The following is a 25,009-nucleotide window of genomic DNA, read 5'->3' as shown; positions in this document are numbered from 1 at the left end:
AAAGTAAAAATCCTACAGGTAAAGGTAAGAATTTTTCATTCTTTTTGCTTCACTTACCATATAATATGTATGAGTAGCGACCGTCGACTGTTAGACAGGGGGCAGCTGCCACTGTGCCACCCAGCCCCCTGTGATATGTGTCCCCTCCATGACACACCGACATCGCCTGGCTATTACTTGGTACAGCAGAGATACTAAAATAAATACCCGGGATCGATACACGTGAATTTGCTATGCACGAGTTTGATATGAGAAGAAAATCTTTGGATACTGGTGTAGAAAATGATGAATATCTCCCGTAAATGATTTCGTATAAAGAAACCAGATGTGGTTCCTTGCACATGAATATATATTTTGAACTGATATGATAGTCGCTAGCTTGCGCTTTGAGACAGTAGCTTGCGTCTTGAGTCAAAAACTGACAATAATTCCGCAATAATTCTGATTTATATGTGCCGAATTATATAGCGCAGTGTATAGGCCAATCGTGAAGGTTGTCTAAAAGAATATGACCTATGGCATACCATGCTTGACTGACACACAGCGAGGTTAGTCACCGAGCTAATCGGGCTATTGTCAGTAGCTACCTATAGTCAGATGTCCTTCAGCCTATTATGCGACTCAAAACTATTAAACAGGTCGATATGTATGGCCATACGTGGCGGTGGTGGATTCAATCTACCATGGCGATTTCTGCCATGAAGATAACGGGGCGATGACACGTGCATGAGTTGCCGATCGCCCTGATATTTAAGATGATACATACCTTTACTAATAGGCTAGCCCTTAGCCAATTTATGACCATTTTCGTGGGGAAAGTGAGCATTAATTTCAACGCAATTTTATTGGGATATCTGATTCTGGGCGCACATTTAAAATTAGCATTTTCTGGCAGAGAAAAAAGGCACTCTCTTGCCCATTGTGCGCATACAACATTTCAGTCTTTTAACAGTAAATAGTTTGAAAAAATAGATTGAAATGGATTTTTATAAACTTTCATCGTTTGCACACAATAGGCCTATGAGAGAGTGCCATTTTTCTGCCAGCTACATAGCTTAATTAGAGAATAAAGGTATTTTTTAGCCGCTGGAGTGCATCTATCGTTTCATATAACACAGGCGACATCAGTATTTTAAGTAAAACAACGAGGCGAAGCCAAGATGTTCATCACACCAAAAATAATGATGTTGCCAGTGTTACTATGAGACTTCAATTCAAGTAAAAAAATAATATGTATGGTATAGCAAATTTTTAACAAATTAAATCCTACATTTTACAAGGAATTACCTCAGAGGATGATTTAAGGAAGCCCCATCAAAGGCCATCATGCACTGCAAAAGTGTTATCACCAGAGTTTCAACTGCCACTTTACTTTTCGAATCCCATTGAACTCTGTGCAAAACATGTTGTTTTAGAATTGTGCGTGTGTCATTATTACTTGGTCGATTTCAGAACAAAAGTGATGTGTGTTTAAAGGATAATTCACACCTTCTGTAGATAACATAAAATGTGAAATCGACTAGCATCTTCACAGCGTTTTTTATGTAAATATAACTGTACAAATTCAAATTAAACCATGCACGTGCAGTACGTCTATATGCAGTGGGCGAGTAGTGGTGTCATGTTCGCTCACAAAGCTATGCTAACCGTGAGTAACATAGTGGAATGTTGGGAAGTGCTTAAATCATCCTCTGGAATTACCTAGGGCTTAAAATCGATCAGTCCCTTTGTTGCTCAGTCCCTTTGTTGCTATGCACCTCCGATTGATTCAAATAGTGAGTATGCGTATCGTGTAGATGCACATGTGCTTACCCGTGTTATATCGTGTCATATCACACAGGTAAGAACCAATAAGATTGTAGGAACATTCTCAAGTGTTTAAGGATGTGGATCATTATGCCTGAGACCATAATACCTATGGTCTCAGATTAGGCCAAACAAGGATAGTATGTCTCAAAGCTTGAGAAGTTTTAAAATCCGACAGTGCAGAATGCATGTATTTCAATCCTCTTTTTTTCTATGACTAAAACTCATTCCAAATTGCTCAAGATGCTTGGAGGTTAAATCTTACATTCTTATTCAATACACATGAAATATTTCTACCAACAATTTATAATGTTTGATATTTTGGGTTCCTTTGCAGTGGCATGCAGAAAAAGGGGGGGGGAAGGGGGCCATTGTTGGTCATTTAGGGGAAATCATGCAGTCATTTCCCATGAAATGACTGTTCGCCCGCACCTTACACTCCTAATCAGACTCCATTAGGGGGAACCGAACAATCTGCCCCCCACTTTCAATGTGCTGCGCACGCCACTGTTTCTTTGTTTAAAATAAATAAAAATTGCAGATTTTTTAAAACAAATTTGCATAGCAAAACAAACACACACAGCAGCTTTGAGACATATACACTTTCATTTTGGCCTTACCACTACCGGTATCACTACTTTTGATGCTCCACATAATATTGATTGTTATATCACTCATACATAAATTCTAGACAGTTCATTGGTTGATTGCCATTTATCATTTTTACCATCAGCCTCTCCATGTGATAGTTTTTACCATCATAGTGCTGCGCCGTAGTGGGCCTGTGCCAAGCAATGGGGTGGACACCAAAATGTGACATAAAAGTATGTCATAGCAAAACATGGTGTTATGTTGATGAAAAAATGTATTCCCTATCTTAAATAGTAGGCTATTTTGAGCCACAGAATTTATGTATGAGTGATAATATAAAACAAATATTAACTGTCTTAAATTCGTGTAATGGTCGAAATATAATCACACGGTGAAAGATGTTCCTGCTCGTGGAATGGAACAATGGAACAATCCATCATCTTTCACCTTGTGATTATATTTCGACCATCACACACTCATAGACAGTTTATAATATGTACACTATACAGCATTATGGTAGTTCATGGCCTACATCGACATGTACATGTAGGCCTAGTTATTGTTTTTCCAGTAGATTTCAGAGTCAGATACTTATACTGTTACAAGTACACACAATTTGAATGAGGCTTATTAGGCCAAATAGAAAAGAAGAAAAAAGTTTCTATTGCCCTTTCTAAAATTTCTAAATGTTTTTCCAACTGTATGAACAAATACCTACCCACATTTTTTTCTTTCATTTTTTTTTTGTTCATTTTATTATTATTTTTTTAATATTCATTTATAATGCATAAATTGACACTTAAAACTAGTCAGCCTTTAATACATGTATGTACATGTAGTTAAAGTAGTTTTTAAAATAGTCATAGGGGAAAGTGGGGTAATCCCGGGCACCTTTCGTTAAGGCTACACAGGTTCAAGATTAAATAAAGTTCATCAGTGAAAATCACATCAATGCAAAGTAGGAGTAATGTTCTAACTAGCAACCAGTTTTTAATAACTCAATATCTCTAGTTAATAAGTTATAATTAAAAAAGCAAAATGGAAAAAAATGATGGGGTAATGCCGGACACGGGTAATCCCGGACACATGATTGTTGCTAAGAGGGAAAGTGGAGTAGGCTGATAATCCCCTGAATGTAGTAGGTACTTCTGTTACCTCAAGCATACAACTATGGAGGCTGTTGTTGTTGTCTATATTATCGAAATAACAAGTGTCCGGCATTACCCCATCTGTATAGAGACGCATGTGTGTCCGGGATTACCCCTCACGGTCCCGATTTATTTTTTCAGTGCTTGTTCTACTTATCCATTTTTAAGATACCAAAATTCATACATCCAGCTAACAATCAAGTATCAAACATAATTTTCATCCATACTTTATCTGTGTCCCTTGTCGCATTAACTGTCACCCAGCTAATAAATCACTTTTCAGATAAAAAGTCAAAAATGACAATTTCTGTTTTTTTCGTAATTTTCACAAAGAAAGGCGAGACCCAAAGCGCTGGTAGTAGTACACGTGAGATACACTTTGAGGTAGCTAATACCCTAAGGTAGTATAATAGTGCCACCCTTCTCCGTTTAGCTGCAATCGACGTGTCCGGGATTCCCCACAGTCCGGCATTACCCCACTTTCCCCTACAGGTATAAACTCTCAATTTAAATCTAATAAAATTAATACCGACCATAACAATTTTGGAGCAGAAGGGCAATAGAACATCCTTTATTAGGCCTAATGAGATTTTTGACTTGTCCTTCACTTTTAAGTACAAACATTGCAAATAACTATGTCAAAAATAAGATCATAAAATGAAATAAACATTGTGGCTTTAAATTTTAAATCCAAAAAACAAGTTTGCTTGGATATGTTGAAATAGTTTCAACATCACCAGATGTCAGCTCAGATGTGATCCCCATTCCATGACCATGATTCATTCAAGTTGTGTAGCTTGGTCACTATGCACTTGATACTGACCCAGTTTTATACATTTTGGCGCGAAATAATGGAAATAAATCATCAATCTTTCTTGCTGATGAAACTGACTTTATGGTCATAACATTTAATAGGGCAAAGACAAAACTGGTTCAACACTGAAAAGGTGACTTTCACTTTTAAATTAGACCACGTCAGCCCTTCAATATTTTAGCTATTTTAGTTTATTATAAGGCCATATCCACTTTCTTGTTGCTTTTCATTTTGGTATTTAGTAGAAAGCTTTTCTATAGGCTTTATACTATACTGTTAATATACAACATGACTGGTTAGATGTGTAGGCCTAAATGTCATCACATGGTGTACCAGGAGGTGAGGAGGAACTCATTTATACCAGCATGATGTTATTATCCTCTAACAGATCCTCACATTTAGAGCCTAAAAACACTGACATATTCATGTGAAATTATACAATGTGCCTTCATTGAAAATTCTGGAAAATAGGGCTCTTATGACTGACCACTGTTTTGGATGAAAGATTCGTTCACCTTGATCTGTGTGCAAAGTTTGGGGAGGAATGGCCAAGAAAAAAGAGTTTAAAACACTGAACCCTATCATTGAAATACCTCTAAATTCCAACCCCACCCCCAAAACAAATGTTCCTAGTGGCATCACTGAATTCTTAGGGGCTGTGCAATAACTATGACCGAGCCCTGGTGGGAGGGTTAACGTAGCTGTGTTGTTGTTTTTTCGCGAAATTGAACTTTTTTGAAATGTATGTACTTTGTTATGTATTTTATAAATACAAGAAAAACAAGAAATATGCCGCATTCTCCTGTGAGCTTTGATCAAAGTACAAAATGTGACCACTTTAAACTTCAACGGCCATTATTTCAATGTTTATTTTCTTGGTAAAATGGCGATTTAGGTACGGTACACGATAACTCAATAAAAACAGCATCTATCGGTAAGCAATTATTCTCATCCTAAAAAGCATGATGATCGACTCAAGAAACTGTTTTCTCATTTTTTAATATTTTTGTCTATTTCTGATTTTAGGCATCATATTGTCAAATAGACATTTGTGAATTTTAAAAGTTCATTTTGATGCCTTATATGGTCAATATCTCAAAACATAAGGCCAATATAAAAAACTAAACTAAAAAAAAGCAGTTTTTGGAATTAATGGTGCCTCAAGATTAAGAAAAAAACATAACAAAACATTTTGGAAAGAGTTTTTTGTTATGATTTACCAAAACAATATTGCCAAAAATTCACTTTTTTGTGATTTTTTTTCATAATTGTTATTTTTGCACCAAATCTGTTTTTATATTAAGATTTATTGATGTCTTGCTTTCTAAAAAAATGTATACTTGAATATGTCTTGCTGAATAATTACAAAGTTATGGCACTTTTACTACATGCAAGTCTGAGAGTACACAGCCACCTTAAATGGGGGGTCTTTGATGAGCCAAAAGGGGGGAGTAATTTTTGGCAAGCTGAGAGGGGAGCAGCGATTTTTGTCACACATTCATGGGGCGTCTTTTAAATAAAATGCTCAAAAAAGGCTTAGGAAGACAGTATGGAAATGCTTAAATAAGCGTTTATTATCCTGATCGCTGCGCTCAAGCAACAGACCATATAAGGTTTGCAAATTGCGACCCCAAAAATCTGGCATGTGCAAAGGGGGAAGCATAAACTTTTTGCAGGCCGAGAGGGGAGCATGTGATTTTTGGCAGGCCAGGAGGGGGGTGGGGGAGCAATTTTTGGCAATATGTGTGTTTTGTGCGTTAAAGTAAACCCTGTGTTTGAGTTCCCTGACATACATTGGGACTTCAAAACAAAATGAAACACGAATCAAAGTTTTATCTTCAACACTACACTATTTTTCGCTCATATTCACTTGTATAAAATGAAACATGTTTCATATGAGAAGAAAACATCAAAGGGTTCAACACACACAAGAAATGTTAGTAGCTGTTAGTGACATTTGCCAGATTTTGACTAGATCACGTTTAAGGGTACCGGTAATCAGGGCGGCGCCACATGGGGGGGGGCCAAGGGGACGATTGCCCCCCCCCCCCTATGATTTTCAAAAAAGATGTAAAGGAAGGAAAAAGAGAAAGAGAAAAAGGGAGGGGAGAAAAAGAAAGGAGGGAGAAGAAGACGAAAAAGAGCCATTCGGCCTCTATTATGCCCTATTTGGGAAAATTTTACAGAGCTTTCAAAATGTTTTTTCAGTGTTCAGCTCTACTCTTGTAACAATGGGGGATGACATCCCAACCTGGAGGCACAGGATTGGATTGTATACACACAAAGGTTCTAGTCCTGGACAGTTTCAAAAACACAGCAGCACTAGTGGAAGCCGGAGTGCATCATCTGCAGTTAGACTATTTGAAACAAACAGCAGCACTAGTGGAAGCAGGAGTGCATCATGTGCAGTTACACTATGCATGTTTATGCTATTGGTCATATGTATGTCAGTAGAGACCAATCCAGGACCAAATACATTAGAAAACAAACAAGGACCAAGCATGACATATACAACTGCTAGTCTTTCAGAGAAGGTAGGCCTACTCCCATTTTATTTTGTATAAATCTCAGTGATATTCTGTGGGCCTATGATTTGTTTTTCCCAATAAAATCACATCAAAGAATGATTTAACTGTAATTTCTAATTATATGACTTTGGAATTAACATTTTTTATGCAAAAAAAAATACTTTCTGAATCTTTTTTTTTTTATCAAGATTTAATAAGCAATTTTGACATTTGACCTTTGTACAGTGGCGTGACGGTAGCCAGTGGGGCCAGGGCAGTGCCCCCGCTTGTCATGGCCGTGCCGGTTCATGTAAGGTCAGTGAAAAAAAATTGGGTTAACAATAGACTATTTTTTACCCAGGGTGACAGAAAAGAAGGGGCGAATTATAAAAAAATGATGAAAAATTGTGAGTGAAATTGAATTTTACACACAAATTTTGTGTTTTTATGTTGGTTCCGCCTATAATCCTTTTTTTTTTTTTTTTTTTTTTTTTTGCTCTTCACTTTTTCAAACCATGCAAAAAAAATGCATTGGGTCAACAAATCACAACTTCCATCAGCAAAAAATATTTCCGTCGGTACATTTGCAAGTTGTGCCCCCTCGGTTCAAAAATCCTGGCTATGCCACTGCCTCTGTACAAAGTTTAATAACCATTTCCTACATAAAATAAGTATATCCAGTGGACATCTTTAACATGTCTGACAGCAGTCAAACAAAAAACATAGAGTCAGGATTTTCCTCCCTTTTTTAGAATATGCCCAGCAGCCCTCTCCCCCAGATCCGCCCTTGGTAGGTTGAACAATCAAATTGGTTGGGCTATTCCACAAATTAATGGTACACCCCCTATATAAGACATGGGAATTCCCCCCAAAAATTGGCTGTTTTTGCCCTGGGAATTCCCCCCAAAAAAGTGTCTTTTCCCTCAGTTAGAAATGGTATAGAAGACTTGGGAATTCCAAAAAAAGGTGTCTTTTCCCTTAAAAATTATATAGAAGACTTGGGAATTCCCAATTTTTAAAGCACTTTATGGAATTCCCATTTTTTCAGGCAAAATTTTGCCCTGGGAATTCCCAATATTTTTGATAAAAAAATGCTTGTCTTCTATAGGGGGTGTACCATTAATTTCTGGAATAGCCCATTAGAATGACAGGACTTGTTTGTGAATTTAAAAAAAAAAAAAAAATTAGCAATAAATTAACACAATTACATAAAATGTATATAGTTTTAACACAGTATGTACAGCATCTGCTGCTGTGTGATACAGTTTGGGACTTGGAATGAGCCCAGGTATAAAATAGGACAGCAAAGTGCCTTAAAATCCTGTCTATACACTACTTTAAACTGTATCGGTTGTTAGGTTAGGAACATTAACTTGGGGGGAGAGGGAATAGCATTCCAAAATCTCATCAATGTTAACTCATTTATAATGAGTTTGGTTACCGTATCAATCATGTCAATGATAGAGTTCCTCAATAGACTGAAGTCCGATTCAGACTCCACATCGCAGCGCGATGTGATGATATGAAGCTTTTTAACATCGCAGCATTGCGCAATGAAATTAGATGTACCTTACCACAATTAGCTAATCACAAGTTTGCAAGACCGCGATATGGCAGTCTTATGCGAAGAAAGTTGATTAATTTTCTCCGCAAAGCTCCTTAAAGCCTGGCTCAGATTTCAGTTTTAAAAGCATCGCGTCGCGCTGCGATGTGGAGTCTGAATTGGACTTTTAGTTCTTTAAATATCAAAGGATTTACCACAGATTACAATTAAGCCATTTATATGAAAATTATACCCGATTTTTCTTTCAGTCTACAAATTGTGAATTAAAGATTTGAACTGAGCCATTATATGCCTAGTATAGTGTCATAATTTATAAATGTGATTTTCATCAGTGTGAACATAACTATTTTCAGGTGACAAAGAGTGACAAAATGAAAAGATTGCTATTGCCCAAAACATTGCTGGATGATATGGCTGCAGTGAGTCACTCCAATACCTCCCAGAATGTTGAGACTCTAGGAATTCTGAGTGGGAAAGAAATGGTAATTATTATATATATTATAATCATTCAAACTTGATGTTGTTTAGTTTATTTTTGCAAATGTATCAAGATAATTGTCAAGATGATTGAGAGTAGCCTATGTACATTACATTTTAAATTTTGCATCATGTTTGTTTACACTTCAAATCATTCGGCATGGGCATCCTTAGTGAATGAAAATGATATTGCAGTCTCATCAGTGTTTGGATAAATGTATCTGTAATCTGAAGAGCAAAAAAAATGAACTAAAATGCAGTGTTGTCAAGGCAGTTTTGTAATATGAAATAAAAAGAAATGTGATTCCAACGATTGTACCATGGTAAGAGCCATTCAGACTTTGAATATTTGACGTAGAATTTCTTTTTTTATCTTCTGATGAATGTGTGTTGACGCAATATCAATTGTATCGTCGGATGCATCACAAACAGGGCGCCGTTTCATAAAACTTTAAATTTAAACTTAAGTTTAATATTTCTATCTTAAGTCCTAAAAATTTAACTTAACTTTAAGTGAGATTTCGGGCGTTTCATAAAACATCGTAAGATAGAAATTTAACTTAACTTCATCCGAATTAGACTTAAAGTTAAGATAGATCGCAAATCAATTTTAAATGGACAGCCAATCAGCGTCAGTCAGATTTCGCGGGAAATTTTCCCACGGTATATAAACAACAGCGCCCATCGTTTTTGAAGACTTCGAGCAAATATGGCTGGCTATCGACTCTTGTTATTTGAAAATCGCCGCGCAAGGCGACGTGAAAGAGTGTTTAGGGATCGACTTAACCCTTTCGATGAGTATGACAACGTGGACATGTATAAGAGGTATCGTTTTACCAGGTTGGGATGCCAGCATATTATCGATCTTCTTCAAGATGAATTGCAGCCCGATACCCTTAGAAATCATTCAATACCACCAAGCTTACAGGTTTTCATAGCTCTTCGATTTTATGCGCGTGGTAAAGTCATCGACTCCTCGGGAGACAAGCATAACGTCAGCATTCCCACGACTTCTCGAGTAATTCGTAGAGTAACTTTGGCTCTCTGTAGACGTGTCAACGACTACGTGAAATTTCCAACGACTCCACAGGCAGTTGCCACGGCACAGCAGGATTTCATGAACATTGCAGGTTTTCCTCGCATTTTAGGAGCTGTTGACTGCACTCACGTTGAACTACATGGTTGTCCATGGGGTCCTGACGAGTACATCTTCGTAAATCGCAAGAACAGACACAGTATCAACGTTCAGTTAATCTGCAATGCCCACTACAAAATCACAAATGTAGTTGCACGCTGGCCTGGGAGTACTCACGATAGCCGCATCCTCAGGCGTAGCCGAATAGGAATGTCGTTTGAAAATGGAGACATTCAACAAGGCATTCTTCTAGGGGACTCGGGGTACACACTACGACCATGGATGATGACCCCCATACTCAACCCAGCTAACGCTCCAGAGGAAGCATACAACAGGTACGTCTGCATGTTTTCAAAAGTGAACAACACTACGATTGCACTGACTGAATATTTGTTCATGCAATAATGCCTCACAAAAATGCTCATCATGAACTTATGCATAAATCATGTTTTATTTAAAAGCTTCTTCTAGACTAAGTTTGACCCTGGTTTGATGTCATGAATGTACCTCATGAATATCATTATGAAGCCTTACTAATTTTAATACTGAAGTATGGAGGGATCCCTAAACCCCGGGCCCTAGCCTGGCATATGCAGGGTCATATTCAATCTAGAGAATTAAAAAAAAAATTGTCACGAGTCATATCTATAAGCTTAGCCTACCCTAAGCTAGGCTACAGCTACATGCTAGCTGACTAGCATGGACTAGTAAGTAGAATTAGTACTATAGGCCTATCTGTTTACTTTTATTGTCTACTGGTCAGACCCAGCCTTGCATTCTTGTTGACCACATTCACTGTTCACAGGGCCGGTCTGTATCCATGATTGGGGGTGGGCACGGGGTCTGATTGGGGGGACACATTTCCAGCAAATTTCCTATGTTTATGGGTTGTTTTAAATTTCAGATTGATTGGGGTCATACCCCCCCCCCGTGCCCCTATGACGCTACGCCACTGGATACTAGGATTGGGGGCATTATACGTACAACCTGGCTATCATGGCCTGCAATAGTATTTTTGCTGAATTTTAGCTAAATCAACAACAGCTGAATAAAAAATAAAAATTCCTTTTTTTTTCATTCTTACAGTCAGTTGAACTTGAAGGAGTATTTCGTGATCCTAGCGTCCTCTTTTTAATATACCAAAATTGCTGAAAAGGTACCCCAAAACCGTGGCACATCCCCGTATACCTTCAACCAGGAAGACCCCCGGGTGGTGACGCCTAACGCCTGTCATCTGATAACAAATTTGCTGCAAGTTGTACATTGTAGATATGCAAAGCTATTTAACATCTAAATATTTTGTTCATGTCCACTTTGCATTGAAGAGCCCATCTATAGGAACTTCAATTTTCCCTTAATTCATCCATTGTTTAATTTCCATTCAACAATTTTCCCCATTATTAATTCATCTATTGTTAATAATTTCCTATTCTTTTCCTTTCTGCAGGGCTCACTGCAACACCAGGGTCCGGATTGAACAGGTAAACGGTCAGTTAAAGAATAAGTTCAGATGTCTGCTAGGTGACGGCTTGCAGATTCAACCAGATCGAGCTTGTGACTTCATCATTGCCAGCTGCGTGCTATATAACAGCAGCAAGGATCTGCGAGAACCACATCTTGATGCCAACAATGATGTAGATGTTGAGCCCGAACCAAATGCCATCGGGGACGTGATCGAGCTCATGGAGTTGTGGCCAGGATGCAGATCATCAATGACTATTTTCGCTGACTGTACTTTTAGTGTGTCATATGCAATGTTTGCAGTCTGCAGACTGTTTAAAACTTTTGTGTTAATTGGTTTTTTTCATGAACTTTGAACTTTAATATTCTTGTTTAGATTTTAACTGAATTATGGGCAGTGCAATAATTATAATGTCTATGGAGAGCCAGCAACATTTTGGTACATGTTAGATGGGGTGGCCAAGGAATTTTTGGCAAAATATGTTCAATTGTACACAAAAACCTGTTGTTACTATTGTACTACGCTTCATTTAAAATAACTATGTTTAAAACAGCAATATCACACAAAATTGGCACTGGTCTACTAAAACTTATGATGGGGATTAAATAAGCATTTCTTGCACATCAATTTTAATTTTGTCCACAGGTGCATTCGGATATGTTGCCCTCTTTCAGAGCACAGTATGATTCTTGTACTTGCTATTGTTGTATGTAATAAGATTATGGTTTTGCAAATTTATGCAATGTACAAAGTGAAAATTATCATGTAAATAGTCTTAAATTCAAATTGACTGATATTTACATCAGGGGAGTTTTACATGATGAAGGTACAAGTTAAAATACACTTTTCCCAATAACATTGTTCAGGGAATGATTTTTTGTTTATAAAAATTGGGAGCATGGGGGATTTAAAAAAACAAAAATATTTCAGGCAAACTTGTGTGGGGATGTAAACTTTTTAAAATGTTTTGTGGACATTCCACCTGGTGTAAATATCACTTGATACTCATATAGTATGTGTTGTAATGCTGTTGACCTTGTTTTGTCCTGTTGCATTGGTGGAGCATAAGGGGGTAAGCAATTTTGGCCAGCCAAGAGGGGGGGCAAGCAATTTTGGTACACATTCATAGGGCGCCTTTTAAAAAATGCTTAAAAGGCTTAGGAAAACAGTACGGAAACAAATTTATGAAAATTTTCATGATTGGTGTGCTCACAACATTTATATCTAGACCATTTAAGGTTTGCAAATTGGGATCCCAAATATTTGGCATACAAGTGTAAAGGGGGGAAGATTTTTTGGCGGGCCGAGATGGCAGCTCAAGCGATTTTTGGCGGGCCGTCCAGGAATTTTATGAAGTGGGTGCATTTGATATTGGTGATTTACGCCCGGGGGTACTCAGTACAAATGACCATACTGAGGGGACGTGCCATAAACATGGGTAGCATTTAAGCCTTCTGGTATATCAATGACCCCCCTTTTAAAAGCCTATTTTGGTATATGAATGGGTCATTTTTTCAAAATTTTCTCAATTTTTTGGAAAACAGTCAAATTTTCCTTAATCTAGCTAAAATTGTCAAAATTTTCCCAAAATTTTGGGGAAATTTGTAAAAACTAGGACAATTTTGGTTAAATTCGCCGAAAATTTCGACTTTTGGCATATCAATGGGTCCAAATTTCTAGAAAAAATGGGTATAATTATGGGTCCACTTCCAAAATCTCAGCGCACGCTCCTACCAAAACCAAACTTGAGTACCCCGAGATTTATGGTACAAATTTATGTAGCACCTTTACATTAACATAAATTTCATGCTCCCTACAATTACATTATTATCTACAGACTACAGGGGGGCAAGGAATGTTTGACATACTGACAGGAGCGCACATTTTTTTGTAGTGCGAGAGGGGGGGTAAGACATTTTTGGGGTGCCTTTGGAATTTGGAGGGGCACCAAATGTGACTTCATACCCTCCGCGTATCACCCGAAAGCGTCCCAATTAAATTGCTCGTTAGATGATATCTGGCGCCTTGCCGGAGGTTATTAATATCCATCAATGACCTCCGCAGATGCTTACGCTGATACAATGACTTCCGCCAGAGTGCGCATATGTTGCGCCGAACTCTACACGCCGCACGCTAACTACTATATAATTTTGCACATGGCGTGATTGCGCAGTGCTGTAATTGGTAAGTCCGTTTTAGCCTGTTCGGCTTTTTGAAGGGCGAAATATAAGTTTTGATAAGAATTGTTTATTTCAACAAATTTCAGAGAATATAATCTTGAGATTTGCTTGAGTGATGAGTTAAAAGTGACGGTTATGAATTCGGTTAATAACTTTGCATCAGTTATATGTGGGGCATTGTGAAAATCTAAACATTTGCTTTGGACCTCGGAATATCCCTTGGGGCTGCGCCCTCGGGATATTCCTCGGTTCCAAAGGCAAAATGTTTAGATTTTTCAAAAGCCCTCCAAATAACTAATGCACAGTTATTAACCTATTATTGTTTGTCTGTATTTATGTTATTATGTCACCTGAATGTATTGAAGACACTCTGATCTGGGCCTATTCAAGACTCAAGTAGTCCAAATTATGTCTGTGGGGGGGTGAATCAACATGCTACATAGTACATGTTAAAGTTTTTATAACATGCTCTCATTTTTAAAAGGTCCATGACCAATACATCCATAAAAGTGTCCAAGTATAAACATGGGTATTTAGGTAAGCCCCATGCCCGGCCCCATGGGGTTATTAGTGGAAAAGTGGGTACATGGATGTCCAACAGATTTATGGGGCATGTTCACACATTGGGTCATAAAATTTGAAATTTTGGAAGAATGGTTTACGAAATTTCAAAAATCTGGTGTGCCTCTAATACATTTTGAAACTGTGGCAGACTGAGATGCTATTTCCCGCTCATGGCGGCTTCCATGAATCGCAGAAACGAAGAAGTAAAAGTGCTTGTTGTTTGTTAGGAATAATTATGTGTACCCTAGGGTGGTGAGATATAGTGGGACATTAAATTTTTGGCAGTCCTGTGCAAGAAATTTTAGCACATAGTTTTGGGATCATTTCAATATAAGGGACCATTCACAAACACTTGTTAGGGGACCTGATGCAAAAAAATATCATTGCAAAAATTTTTCAGACCCCCCCCTTTCGAGATCTCAAAAATATCAGCCCCCCCCCCTTTTTGACATGAAAATTATGGGTCAACCCCAGAGAAAAGCATATTTACTCAATTTTCCCAGGAAAATTTGTGGTCATCTTTTTCATGCCTTTAACAAGAGGTCTTTTCGTTTGATGTATATCATTCCTGCCACCAGGTTTCGCTCCCATACGCCCAATGTATCTTGAGATAGTCTGTCTACAAACTCCGCTATCAAATTACGCTAGCTGAATTAGTAGTGCTCATGAAAATCCTTTGCCATTTCATTTGTACATAACTTGAGGGAGGAGGGGGTGGTGTTACAAGTTATGTGAGGTTTCTACATAAGTGAAAATGCCCCCAAAATATGAGGGGCGGTCAATAAGTTTGTAGAACAAGGTACTTGAAAGAGAACTAGCCAAATATTATTTTACTCATTTTTCTCAAAAAGGCACTTTTTGAGTTAAGGCCTTCTGTTTGTCAACCCTCGATATGAAACTTATGTCAGTCCTCATTCTACGTGTATACAATGTAGCAGGTGTGGACCCGATCAAGTCAAGTGACATAATTTTTTGCATGAAGATTCATGGACCTCCATCTATAAGACACCCTGGAATACCCAAATGTTAATGGATTTTATTTTAAACACTTTCATCAAGAGTTGTAATACTTTGTGGCTATCTCATCTTTCTTGTTTGGTTCTTTATTTATTACCAATGCAGCCCTGATTTGGTAAAACGATATAACTTGAAATTTGGACATTTTATTGAGATAAATCCATATCTTGGATATAAATGTGAGGGTACTCTTTCCATTGGTGACATCCTCAAATCACCACCATGCCACCAAATAATGAGATTTTCATATTTTCTAAGGCATTATATCTGTTTAATAATATATTTTATTCAAAAAGAAAAACGTCAAGTGTTCAAACTTAACAAGCTCTTTTTCTCGAAACGGCAATTTTAATTTCAAGTTAGATCATTTTACCAAATCAGGGCCGATTATGTCAATGTACTAGAACTTTTTTACCGCCCCTCGTAATTAGACACATAATGAAATCACAATGACAATATAATTTCTGTTCATTCATTCATTCATTCATTAAAGGTTTATTACACAATTGTCATAGCAGTATAAAACTGAAATGCAACAATTTTACAAAAGTACACACATATAAAATATTAAAATACATAAGTATAAATGCTCAAATACAATGTACATATAAATACAGCAAAAACATGAAGAAAAAAAGCAAATTATATCAGTAAAACATCCATACATTCATTTTCACCCATTCATCCACATGTACACCCCCACACACACCCCTGCATCCCATATCCACTTTTAAGGTATCACTACCACAAGATCACACCCACTGACCTTACACACCACTTATTCAAACACTTTCTCTACTCATGCACTAGTGACTACATACTCAAACTCCTTCTCGGCACACACATACTTTCATAAATGAATTACTTAGCATATTAAGATCATATTAAATGAGAGAAACAGAAAATATATTGCACATAATAATGTTTATAAAATTTGGTGGAGATGGGAGTGAAAATGCCAATAGCCTTGTAAAATAATTAAAAAGCTAAAAAATAGGAGTCTTTTTATTCCACATATTGGCTATGTACACCAGAGGGCTTTTCTGACAACGCAATGTTCTACACCTTGGTACCGACAATTGGTCAGAATTTCTTAAAACTCTGCCATGAATGGTGCTATTCTTTTGGCGGTACCCAACTATGGAAACGCTCAGATTTGAAAAGCGAGTTGAAAAACTTCAAACATTGTTGCTCACGTCTCTCATACATGGTTGGCAACTTACAAAGTTCAAGTGCCTCATCATAGGTTGTATACTGCTTGCCAACAATGATCCTACATGCTCTCTTCTGGATTCGCTCCAAAGCGGCACTTTGGCCGATGGTCAGACCAGGGTGCCACACAGGGCAGCATACTCAGCTAATGGGCGTACAAACCCAGAAAAGATAGTAATAAGATCATCTGTTGGCAAGTTGAAGCGTTTGAGAAGTTTAAGCATATAGTCTACCATTTGCTTTTTTTAGCACTTCAGTGACATGGTTACCCCATTTTAGATCAGAACTTACATGGACACCAAGTATTTTTGCAGCTGAAACAGACTGAAGGGGAACATTAGCAATCATAAGTGGTTGGTCAACTGGGTTGTTTCTCAAGAATGACACTTTCATAGAAGCACACTTTAAAGGGTTAAACTTCATGTGGTTTTGCACCGCCCAATCCTGGAATTTGTCAAGATGAGTCTGCATGTTAGATGCATCATTACGTGCTCTCGTCTCAACCATAGTTAAATCATCGACATATTTCAATGTCGTAATGGCATTGTCCATAGCGGCATCATTAACTACGGTGACAAAACCAAGTGGGCCAATACGTGTGCCTTGAGGCACACCACCTTTCAACTTAACCCAATCACTATTTTGACCACGGTACCTAACACTCTGTTCTCTACCATCAAGAAAACTGGCAATCCATGTCACTACTGAGGGACGTATACCAAGGGATATAAATTTATTGATGAGCACATTGTGGTTTACTAAATCGAAAGCTTTGCTGAAATCAGTGATAACAACCGAGCTCAAGTGACCGGGTTTGTCAGAATTCATGATCAGAGTATCCATTAATTTCACCATATAATGTGTGGTGGAAACACCTTTGCGGTTCCGGTATTGATTGGGATCTATAGATTTCTCTAAGTCCTCTAACAACCACTTTGCCATAAAACCCTCTGCAACTTTGGCAAAGTGGTCAGTTAGAGAGACTGGGCTCAGTTTATCCCAAGTAGCGGGTTTAGACTTTGGAATCGGGACTACAACAGCCCTCTTCCACTGGGGTGGTACTGTCGAACCTTCAAAGTATGATTGATTGAGGATTTCGGGCAGAGGTTTACTAAGTTCATAGGAGAACTCTCTAATGAGCCTAGCAGAAATACCGTCTGGACCACCGGCTTTTCCAATTTTTATTTTCTTCAGCATTTCATAAACCTTGTAGTCATGAACAGTAGGGCATGGGTTTGGATCTGGTCGATAAGCAGGAAGCTTAGCGGTATCAAGCACATCAAGGTCAATAGAAACTGATGCAAAGATGTTGTTGATGCTGTTCGCAACGGCTTCAAAGTCATTAGCATCAACACCTGGAGGGGGCTGAATGGTTGACTCAGAGTTGCTCAAATTTGCCATGACCTTGATTTGCTTGTACCACTCAGCTGGATTTGCTTTTTTATGGCGTTGAACCCTGGTTTTATAGTGCTCTTTCTTTGCCTTTGCAATTTCACGACTAATTTTATTTCGCAAGCGTTTCCATTTTCGCGACCTATGCTCATGGTGGAAAAGCTGTTGTCTCTCATCTATGAGGCGTTTTATGTAACTAGTCATCCACGGTTTATCAGCGCCAGTGCACTTTCATGGTTTTAATTGGAAAGTATCTATCAATGCCTTCCTGAAGGGTGGTATAAAAGGCATTACATTTTTCCACTGCACTTGTTTTTTCATACACTTCAGACCAGTTACGCTCTCCAATCCAAATTCCAAACTCTCTCATATTTGAATCTTTCATCGGTCTTACAACTCATGAACGTGTTGTGTTGGCTTTGGATGGAAGACTATTCAGAGGGGACCAAAGAACCATTTAATGGTCGCTTGTTCCAACTGGGGAATATATTTCAGGTTCCTTGTAATAACGATTCATAGTAGTGATAATTTTGTCAAGAATCGCGTCTTTCCTGGTTTGTTTATTCACAACTCGAGCATATAGACCGATGTGAGAAACGCGCTATAAACTATCTGAGTACGATTTATAGCACACCTCAATTCCTAACCTTCTTGAGTGCAATTTAATAGTACAGTTGATAGCCTACCTTAAGGGGGTACTACACCCCTGGCCAATTTTGTGCCTATTTTTGCATTTTACTCAAAAATTATTCCTTAAGGCCAGAGTAATGGAAGACACATTCATCCACGACCGAATTTGAGATTTTTTGATATTTATCAACACTAGTAGCACACCGTACCCTTTTCCAGCAGTGCTATAATTTTCCATATTTAAATTGTACAATGCAATATGAACTGCATTGTGTCTTTTTAAAAGAACTTTCAACAAGAGAACACTTTCAATTAAGTGACAACAGATATGTGACATACTTGACTGATAACAGATTGTTGAGACAGATTGATGTTGTAAACATATGTGGGTGTAAAACCAATACCCAATATTTTGGATTTGCAAAGGCAACTATACTCTGACCTTCACCTCACATACAAAACTAAACCAGATCATATTTGTTAGGAGACCACCTTTTAATTATAGTAGTGACAAGAGATATGTACCATATTTGACAGATGTTTGAAACATCTCAATGTGAGGGACCTAGTTGGTTAAAGCTAAGATACTCTTTTAATACACTGATAGTTTGGATTTTGAAGGAAAAATGGAAAGAAAGAAGGACGGAAAAACAAAGAAAGAAGTAAAAAAAGAATGAAAGAAAGGAAAGAAGGAAAATAAGAATGAAAAATGAAAGAAAAAACAAAGAAAAGAAATAATGAAAGGAAGAAAGAAGAAAAAGAAAGAAAGAAAGAAAACAGAAAGGAAGGATGAAGGGAAAGAAAGAAAGAAATGCATATGAAGAAGGAAAGAAAGAATGAAAGTAAGAAAAAGATAGGAAAGAAAATAAGGAAGACAGTAAGGAAGAAGTAAAGAAAGCAAGGCAAAATGTATAGGAAGAAATTAAGGTTGTCACACAACAACAAACTGTCAAACTCAGTCTATAAATCTGGACACATACAATGACCATCTACCATGTCTACCTTGCTCAATGAATTACCCAGTTACCTGCCATGACCCTACATGTAGATAACCTCTTAGGCAAAGGAATTGTTGTTGACAGGTTTATAGAGAAACAAGTTGGAGTTGATGACAAGTTTGAGACCAAGACAGATGGCCATAAAGAGGACACCTCTATAAGAGCATTTTGGTGGGTGCTACTAGTTTGTAAGAATATTCGCGGCTCACGCCGCTCATACTCTTACTACTACTAAGAAGTATTCTTTCACTTGAAACTGATAAAATACAACTTGCTAATATTTATTCGTATTTTTGCTTGATTTATTTCACTCTTTTCAACTCTAAAAAGTCACATGGCTCAAGACAGCTTAGTAAATTGGCGGAAATAATGAGTCAGAAATGCGCGAATGCGAAATATTGTGATTGCGTATGTCCAACGCAGTTAAGGCGATTCGGTATGTTGTTAATGCCAGCAAAATGTGGTGTAAACAAAACAAAAATTTGCAGTCAAAATGCCACTTAGATTTTTAAATTATTTTGAATTTTGGCGCACTGGAAGCAGAGATTATAGATTCATTGGTGCAAAAAGATGCATATTTAGACCATGCACCAGATACAGCTTTTACAAGTGTGAAAGTCTTACCGTTTTAAAATTTAAGGACGTTTTGTGCATAATTTTGACATTTTTTTACTAAAACGTCGATTTTGCAGAGTTCACTTTTGACAATATTGCGCGATTTTTGTGACAAGATAACTCGAAAAATATGCAAGCAAATGGTAAACTTTTTGCACTATCCTTTAGAGTACATCAAAGTCTAGGGAAGGTTTTTCATTTTTTCAAAATATTTGTTTTAAACAAAAATATACACCATTATATGCAATTTTTAGCTTAATAGAGTGACAAAATGGCTTTTTTCACATGTTTTTTTCAATATTTGAAAAAAGAGACAATTTCAAAAAATAAAAAACCTTCCCTAAGTTCATGTCTCTTCTTCATGAAAAGCTAACTGAATTTTTTTTGCTCAACAGATTTTTTTCTAAGTTGTCACAAAAAAATTGGGGTAAAAAAGTGAATTTTCGTGATTTTTTCAAACACTTGAGATTTTTGAACAAATCTGACGTCACCACGGGATTCCTTGACTCATTTCCTTTCCAAAAATGTATAGTTTCATATACTTTGGATATACAATTCAGAAATAATGAAGCTCGAAAAGGTCCATGTTCTCTCCCATTACTCTGCCCTTAACCGCCCAGAGCACTTAATAATGTCATTTTGGATGGGGATTTATTTTTTTTGCACTGTTTAGGCCTACAATACATAAAAAATGCCCAAAATCTTCTTCCATGATCATCGCCATTTCATAAGTTTCAGATCACGATTCAGATTTGTATGGGCAGTTAATAAACTATATCCACAGTTTGCTTGCTGGGTCAGTCCATGTCAAATCAGCCAATTTTCTGAAAGGTTCCAGGTGACCCTCTCAGATTTGTGACATTTGAGTCATATGATCACATATTTTTGGCACCAGGGGACCCCCAAAATGACAATATCACACTTGCGGTTGAATAAATTACCAACTTTGAGTGCTCATAACTTAAAAAGGAAAGCAGATATCTGAAATTTAGAGCCAGATTCTGAAAATATGGCATAAGGTTAGCTTGAATGCCTGGATGATTTGACATGGACTGACCGTGCTGTAAAGTCACTGCATGGATGCTTATTAGCATGGTGGTTAATTGTACAAATACAGGATGTAATTCAACATTGAGACAGCAAAAGGTTACTCAAAATGGGGTAACAACACTGAAAGATGCATTATGCAACATACTGAGTTATGGCCTCTCAAATGCATCATTGTGTGAACTGAAATCAAGCTCTCAAAGCTTTTTTTTATGAAGATCACATGTGGATATATAGCGATCCCTATAAAAGGTATGGATAAGGTGGGTTTTACTGTACAGATAATATTAGGGGCTGTGCAACAATTATGATGAGCCCCTTGGGGATCAAATTACCCAACAGCGTACCAAAATATTCATACCCCCCTCTCGACTTGGCCCCTCCCACTTTGCTCACGCCAAATTTTTGGGATTCCATTTTACTAACCTAAAATTGCCTAGATATATTGTGTAGCTGTGAGCATGAAAATTTGCATATTTACATGGATGTCTGCCAAAAATTGTGTGCCACCCCCCTCCAACAACCTTGGCTGGCCAAAAACTAGTTGCCCCCTCTCGGCTGACCAAAAAAGTTCATGCCCCAAATTTAATCTCCCTCGTTCATTATAATTATTGCACAGCCCCTAATGTATGCACCACTGCAATCAAGCATGAGTGAGTCAGCAGAAGTTTCCCAAGGTTAAAAACATAAAATAATGATAATGCAAGAACAGCTTGAATGTGTAATCATTTTACCAGGGATACATAAACATTTGGCTGATTTAATAAATTTGGGTTGATTACATTAGGCAGCAAAATCTTTAGTTTTGGGGTGGGAATTTTAAAGGAACAAGCAGAAAATGGGACTAAATTTGAGTTTCACTTAAACTGTTTTAATAATTAATATTGCCAAGATTTCAAAACTTCTAAAATGTGGGACTGAACTGCTAGGGTCTCCCTGTTCACCTGAAGTGCTGCCCTATCAGTCTCAAGCTGTTCTTTCATTAAGACAACTTTCTGTTTCTCAACCCGGAGGAACTCCTCCTGAATAACGTCATGCCTGATTGCAGAGGAACATGACAGCAATGGATCTGCATCTGATGATACTACTTTTCCTGATGCTGCTGCTGCTGCTGATTTTGATGATGATGTTGGAGCTGATTTTGATGATGATGGTGCTGCTGATTTTGATGATGATGGTGCTGCTGATTTTGATGATGATGGTGCTGCTGATTTTGATGACAATGTTGGTGCTGATTTTGATGATGATGACGCTGCTGATGTTTTTGATGTTACTGCTGCTGATGTCGATTTTGATATCGATGATGATGCTGCCAAAGATTGTGAGTCTTGTGAGTCTTGTGAGTCCTGTGAGTCCTGTGACTGTAAAAAAAAAAATCATAATCAAATTCAACCTACCGTATTCGTACCATTTATACATATGTAATTATGTAAACAATATAAAAAATAAGCGCCCACCCAAAATTACTTTGTTAAGCGCCCTGGGCAGTTAATGGAGTGAATACGGTACATGGAATACTGGTGGTAGAAGTACTAGATGATTGTGAAAACGTATGAAATTGTGCGTAAATCCATAAATTAACATTACTAGCACTATTATCAGAGTATTTGCTAATTAGCGCTAATTTGGCTAATTAGTGAGTATGCGCAAATTACAGTTATAGGCAAAATAACCAATTCTCGATCATGAGAGGATGAACCTTCTGCATCAGCGTACTTTTCATAGAATAACACAATCGCACCTTGACCTTGCCTAGCAACGATCGTGTGATTGGTCAATTCTCAAAAGCTGTGTTTGCGCCGAAGCGCCGGTCTTTGCGTAGTACGCCGACGCAAATATATGCGCATACCCAAGTTTGCTCTCATGATCGAGAATTTAATATTTTGCCTATAATTGCGCTATTAGCATCTATTTTGTAAATTTAGTGGATTTTTGCAAATTAGCGCTAATTATTATGCTAACTCTTGGTTGTGATGGCAACATAAAATAATTGATTTCATATTAATATTTACCTGAGGCCCATCACAGCCAAATGGGTCGCTTTCCCACGATGTTGGGAAGTGATCCTGCTTGGTTTGGTGGGCACATACCTCCAGCACCTTTTGACATACCAAGATATTCCCCTTAAAGGGTGGTCCACCTCCTGAAGAAAGGATAACAATAAAATGTATGCAATTAATGCTTTGATAAACCTTGAAATTGCACAATAATTTTAACAACTAAAGAGAAAACAAGGATTTATTCCGTGAGAACTTATCTTACCTCATTCAACCTATTAAAGTGAGCTTTTGGATTTCACGTATTGAATCATACCTTTTCCTTTGTATGAGCTTCATTCCTCAATATTTGAGCAGAAATACTGCATTTATATTTGATTCTATTTTCCAACATTTTTAGTGACAATTTTGTTATAACAAGGCGGTTCTCGAACCACAAGTCTCACCTGCTTTTGCGACTGCCTGCTTTCCTTACACGCCTACCCACACCAGGGTACATATGGGTACCTAAATATGGAGGTACTGTGTAATAGTGCATCTACGCACGTACTACCAGATACCCTAATGGAAACCTCCTGGGGGGTCCTAATACACTTACCATAGTATACTTGTGGTGTAAATATAATCAAGCACACAGGAAATTTCCTTGTGGGGAACAATTTTTGTGCTTATTTTCACACAGGGACCACATACACCCCCTTGTGAAATACACCAGGCACAAAAAGAAACTCGTCAGTTATATTCATCCTTGCTGTTCAAAAACCTGATAAGTTTGGATTATTCTGAAATATACATTTTGTTAATTGGACTTTGCTTTCTCATTTGACACCCTGTTTGTGACAAACGAACAAGAATTGACCAAGATATGCGCCTCCAAAGTCTCAAACCCCAAAAGCAAAAGTTGCATTTTCAACGATTTTCAATGGGAACGCATCGTTGTATTGCACACAAGCACCACGGGCCAATCAATAAAGTACACAGTGTAACAGGCACAATTTAATCGTTAAATTGCAACTTTTCATTTCGGGTTTGAGAGTTTGGAGGCGCATATCTTGGTCAATTCTTGCTCAATGTTCACGAACAGGGTGTCAAATGAGAAAGAAAAGTCCAATTAACAAAATGTATATTTCAGAATAATCCAAAATTATCAAGTTATTGAACAGCAAGGATGAATATAACTGACGAGTTTCTTTTTGTGCCTGGTGTAGGTTAATAAATGCATATCACTTGTTGCTCGAGAAATTGTGCAAAATATTCATGTATGCACCTGTACTGAGATGTTTATATACGTCTAATGCACCCCTCTGTTAGACCATCAAAAACCCAGTATGCAGGCATTATTTTGTACAATTTCACTCCCAACAAGTGATACACATTATTAACCTATAATTACTTCAATACTCACCTGTCTTATTCAGTAAAATCTTCGTATCGTAATGCATTAGTCTTTAAGTTGGACCACTTTGTCCGCATCTCCTCCCCTGTTCTTTCTGTTGGGGCCTGGGAGGTTGCTCGTACATATTTGGCCGCTCTCCCCAGCATGCCGTCTTTCTCTTCTCAACCTAAGGAAAACAATGATCAAATCTCTCCAGGTAACAAAAACGTAATGATTGAAAATAGCCCCTGGTCCACGTAAAGCCCTGTGAACGAGGGGCTATTTTTTTCTGGTCTGGTGCTTCTTATTTCCCATCCTGATTGAGTGAGGTATCAAAATGTACACAACAAATTTTCCCATCCATCGAATATAGCCCCTGGTTCATTGAAAATAGCCCCTGGTTCCATACAAAAAACCCGTGAACCAGTGGCTTTTTTTTACAAAGTAGCCCCTGGTCCAGCACTTCTTATTTCCCAGC

General features: G+C 37.7%; 1 protein-coding gene across 1 annotated transcript; it reads left to right on the top strand.

Moving 5' to 3' along the window:
- The first annotated feature begins 9,365 nt into the window (after positions 1 to 9,365).
- Positions 9,366 to 11,859, top strand: LOC140164340 (putative nuclease HARBI1). The gene is made up of 2 exons (XM_072187616.1): positions 9,366 to 10,377; positions 11,490 to 11,859. Exons 1-2 carry the CDS (start codon positions 9,617 to 9,619, stop codon positions 11,857 to 11,859), a joined length of 1,131 nt encoding a protein of 376 aa, XP_072043717.1. The 5' UTR covers positions 9,366 to 9,616.
- Positions 11,860 to 25,009: the final 13,150 nt, after the last annotated feature.

This window comes from Amphiura filiformis, chromosome 1 (assembly GCF_039555335.1).
Source record: "Amphiura filiformis chromosome 1, Afil_fr2py, whole genome shotgun sequence".
Lineage (NCBI taxonomy): Eukaryota > Metazoa > Echinodermata > Ophiuroidea > Amphilepidida > Amphiuridae > Amphiura > Amphiura filiformis.
This window is presented reverse-complemented; position numbering and strand designations above follow the sequence as displayed.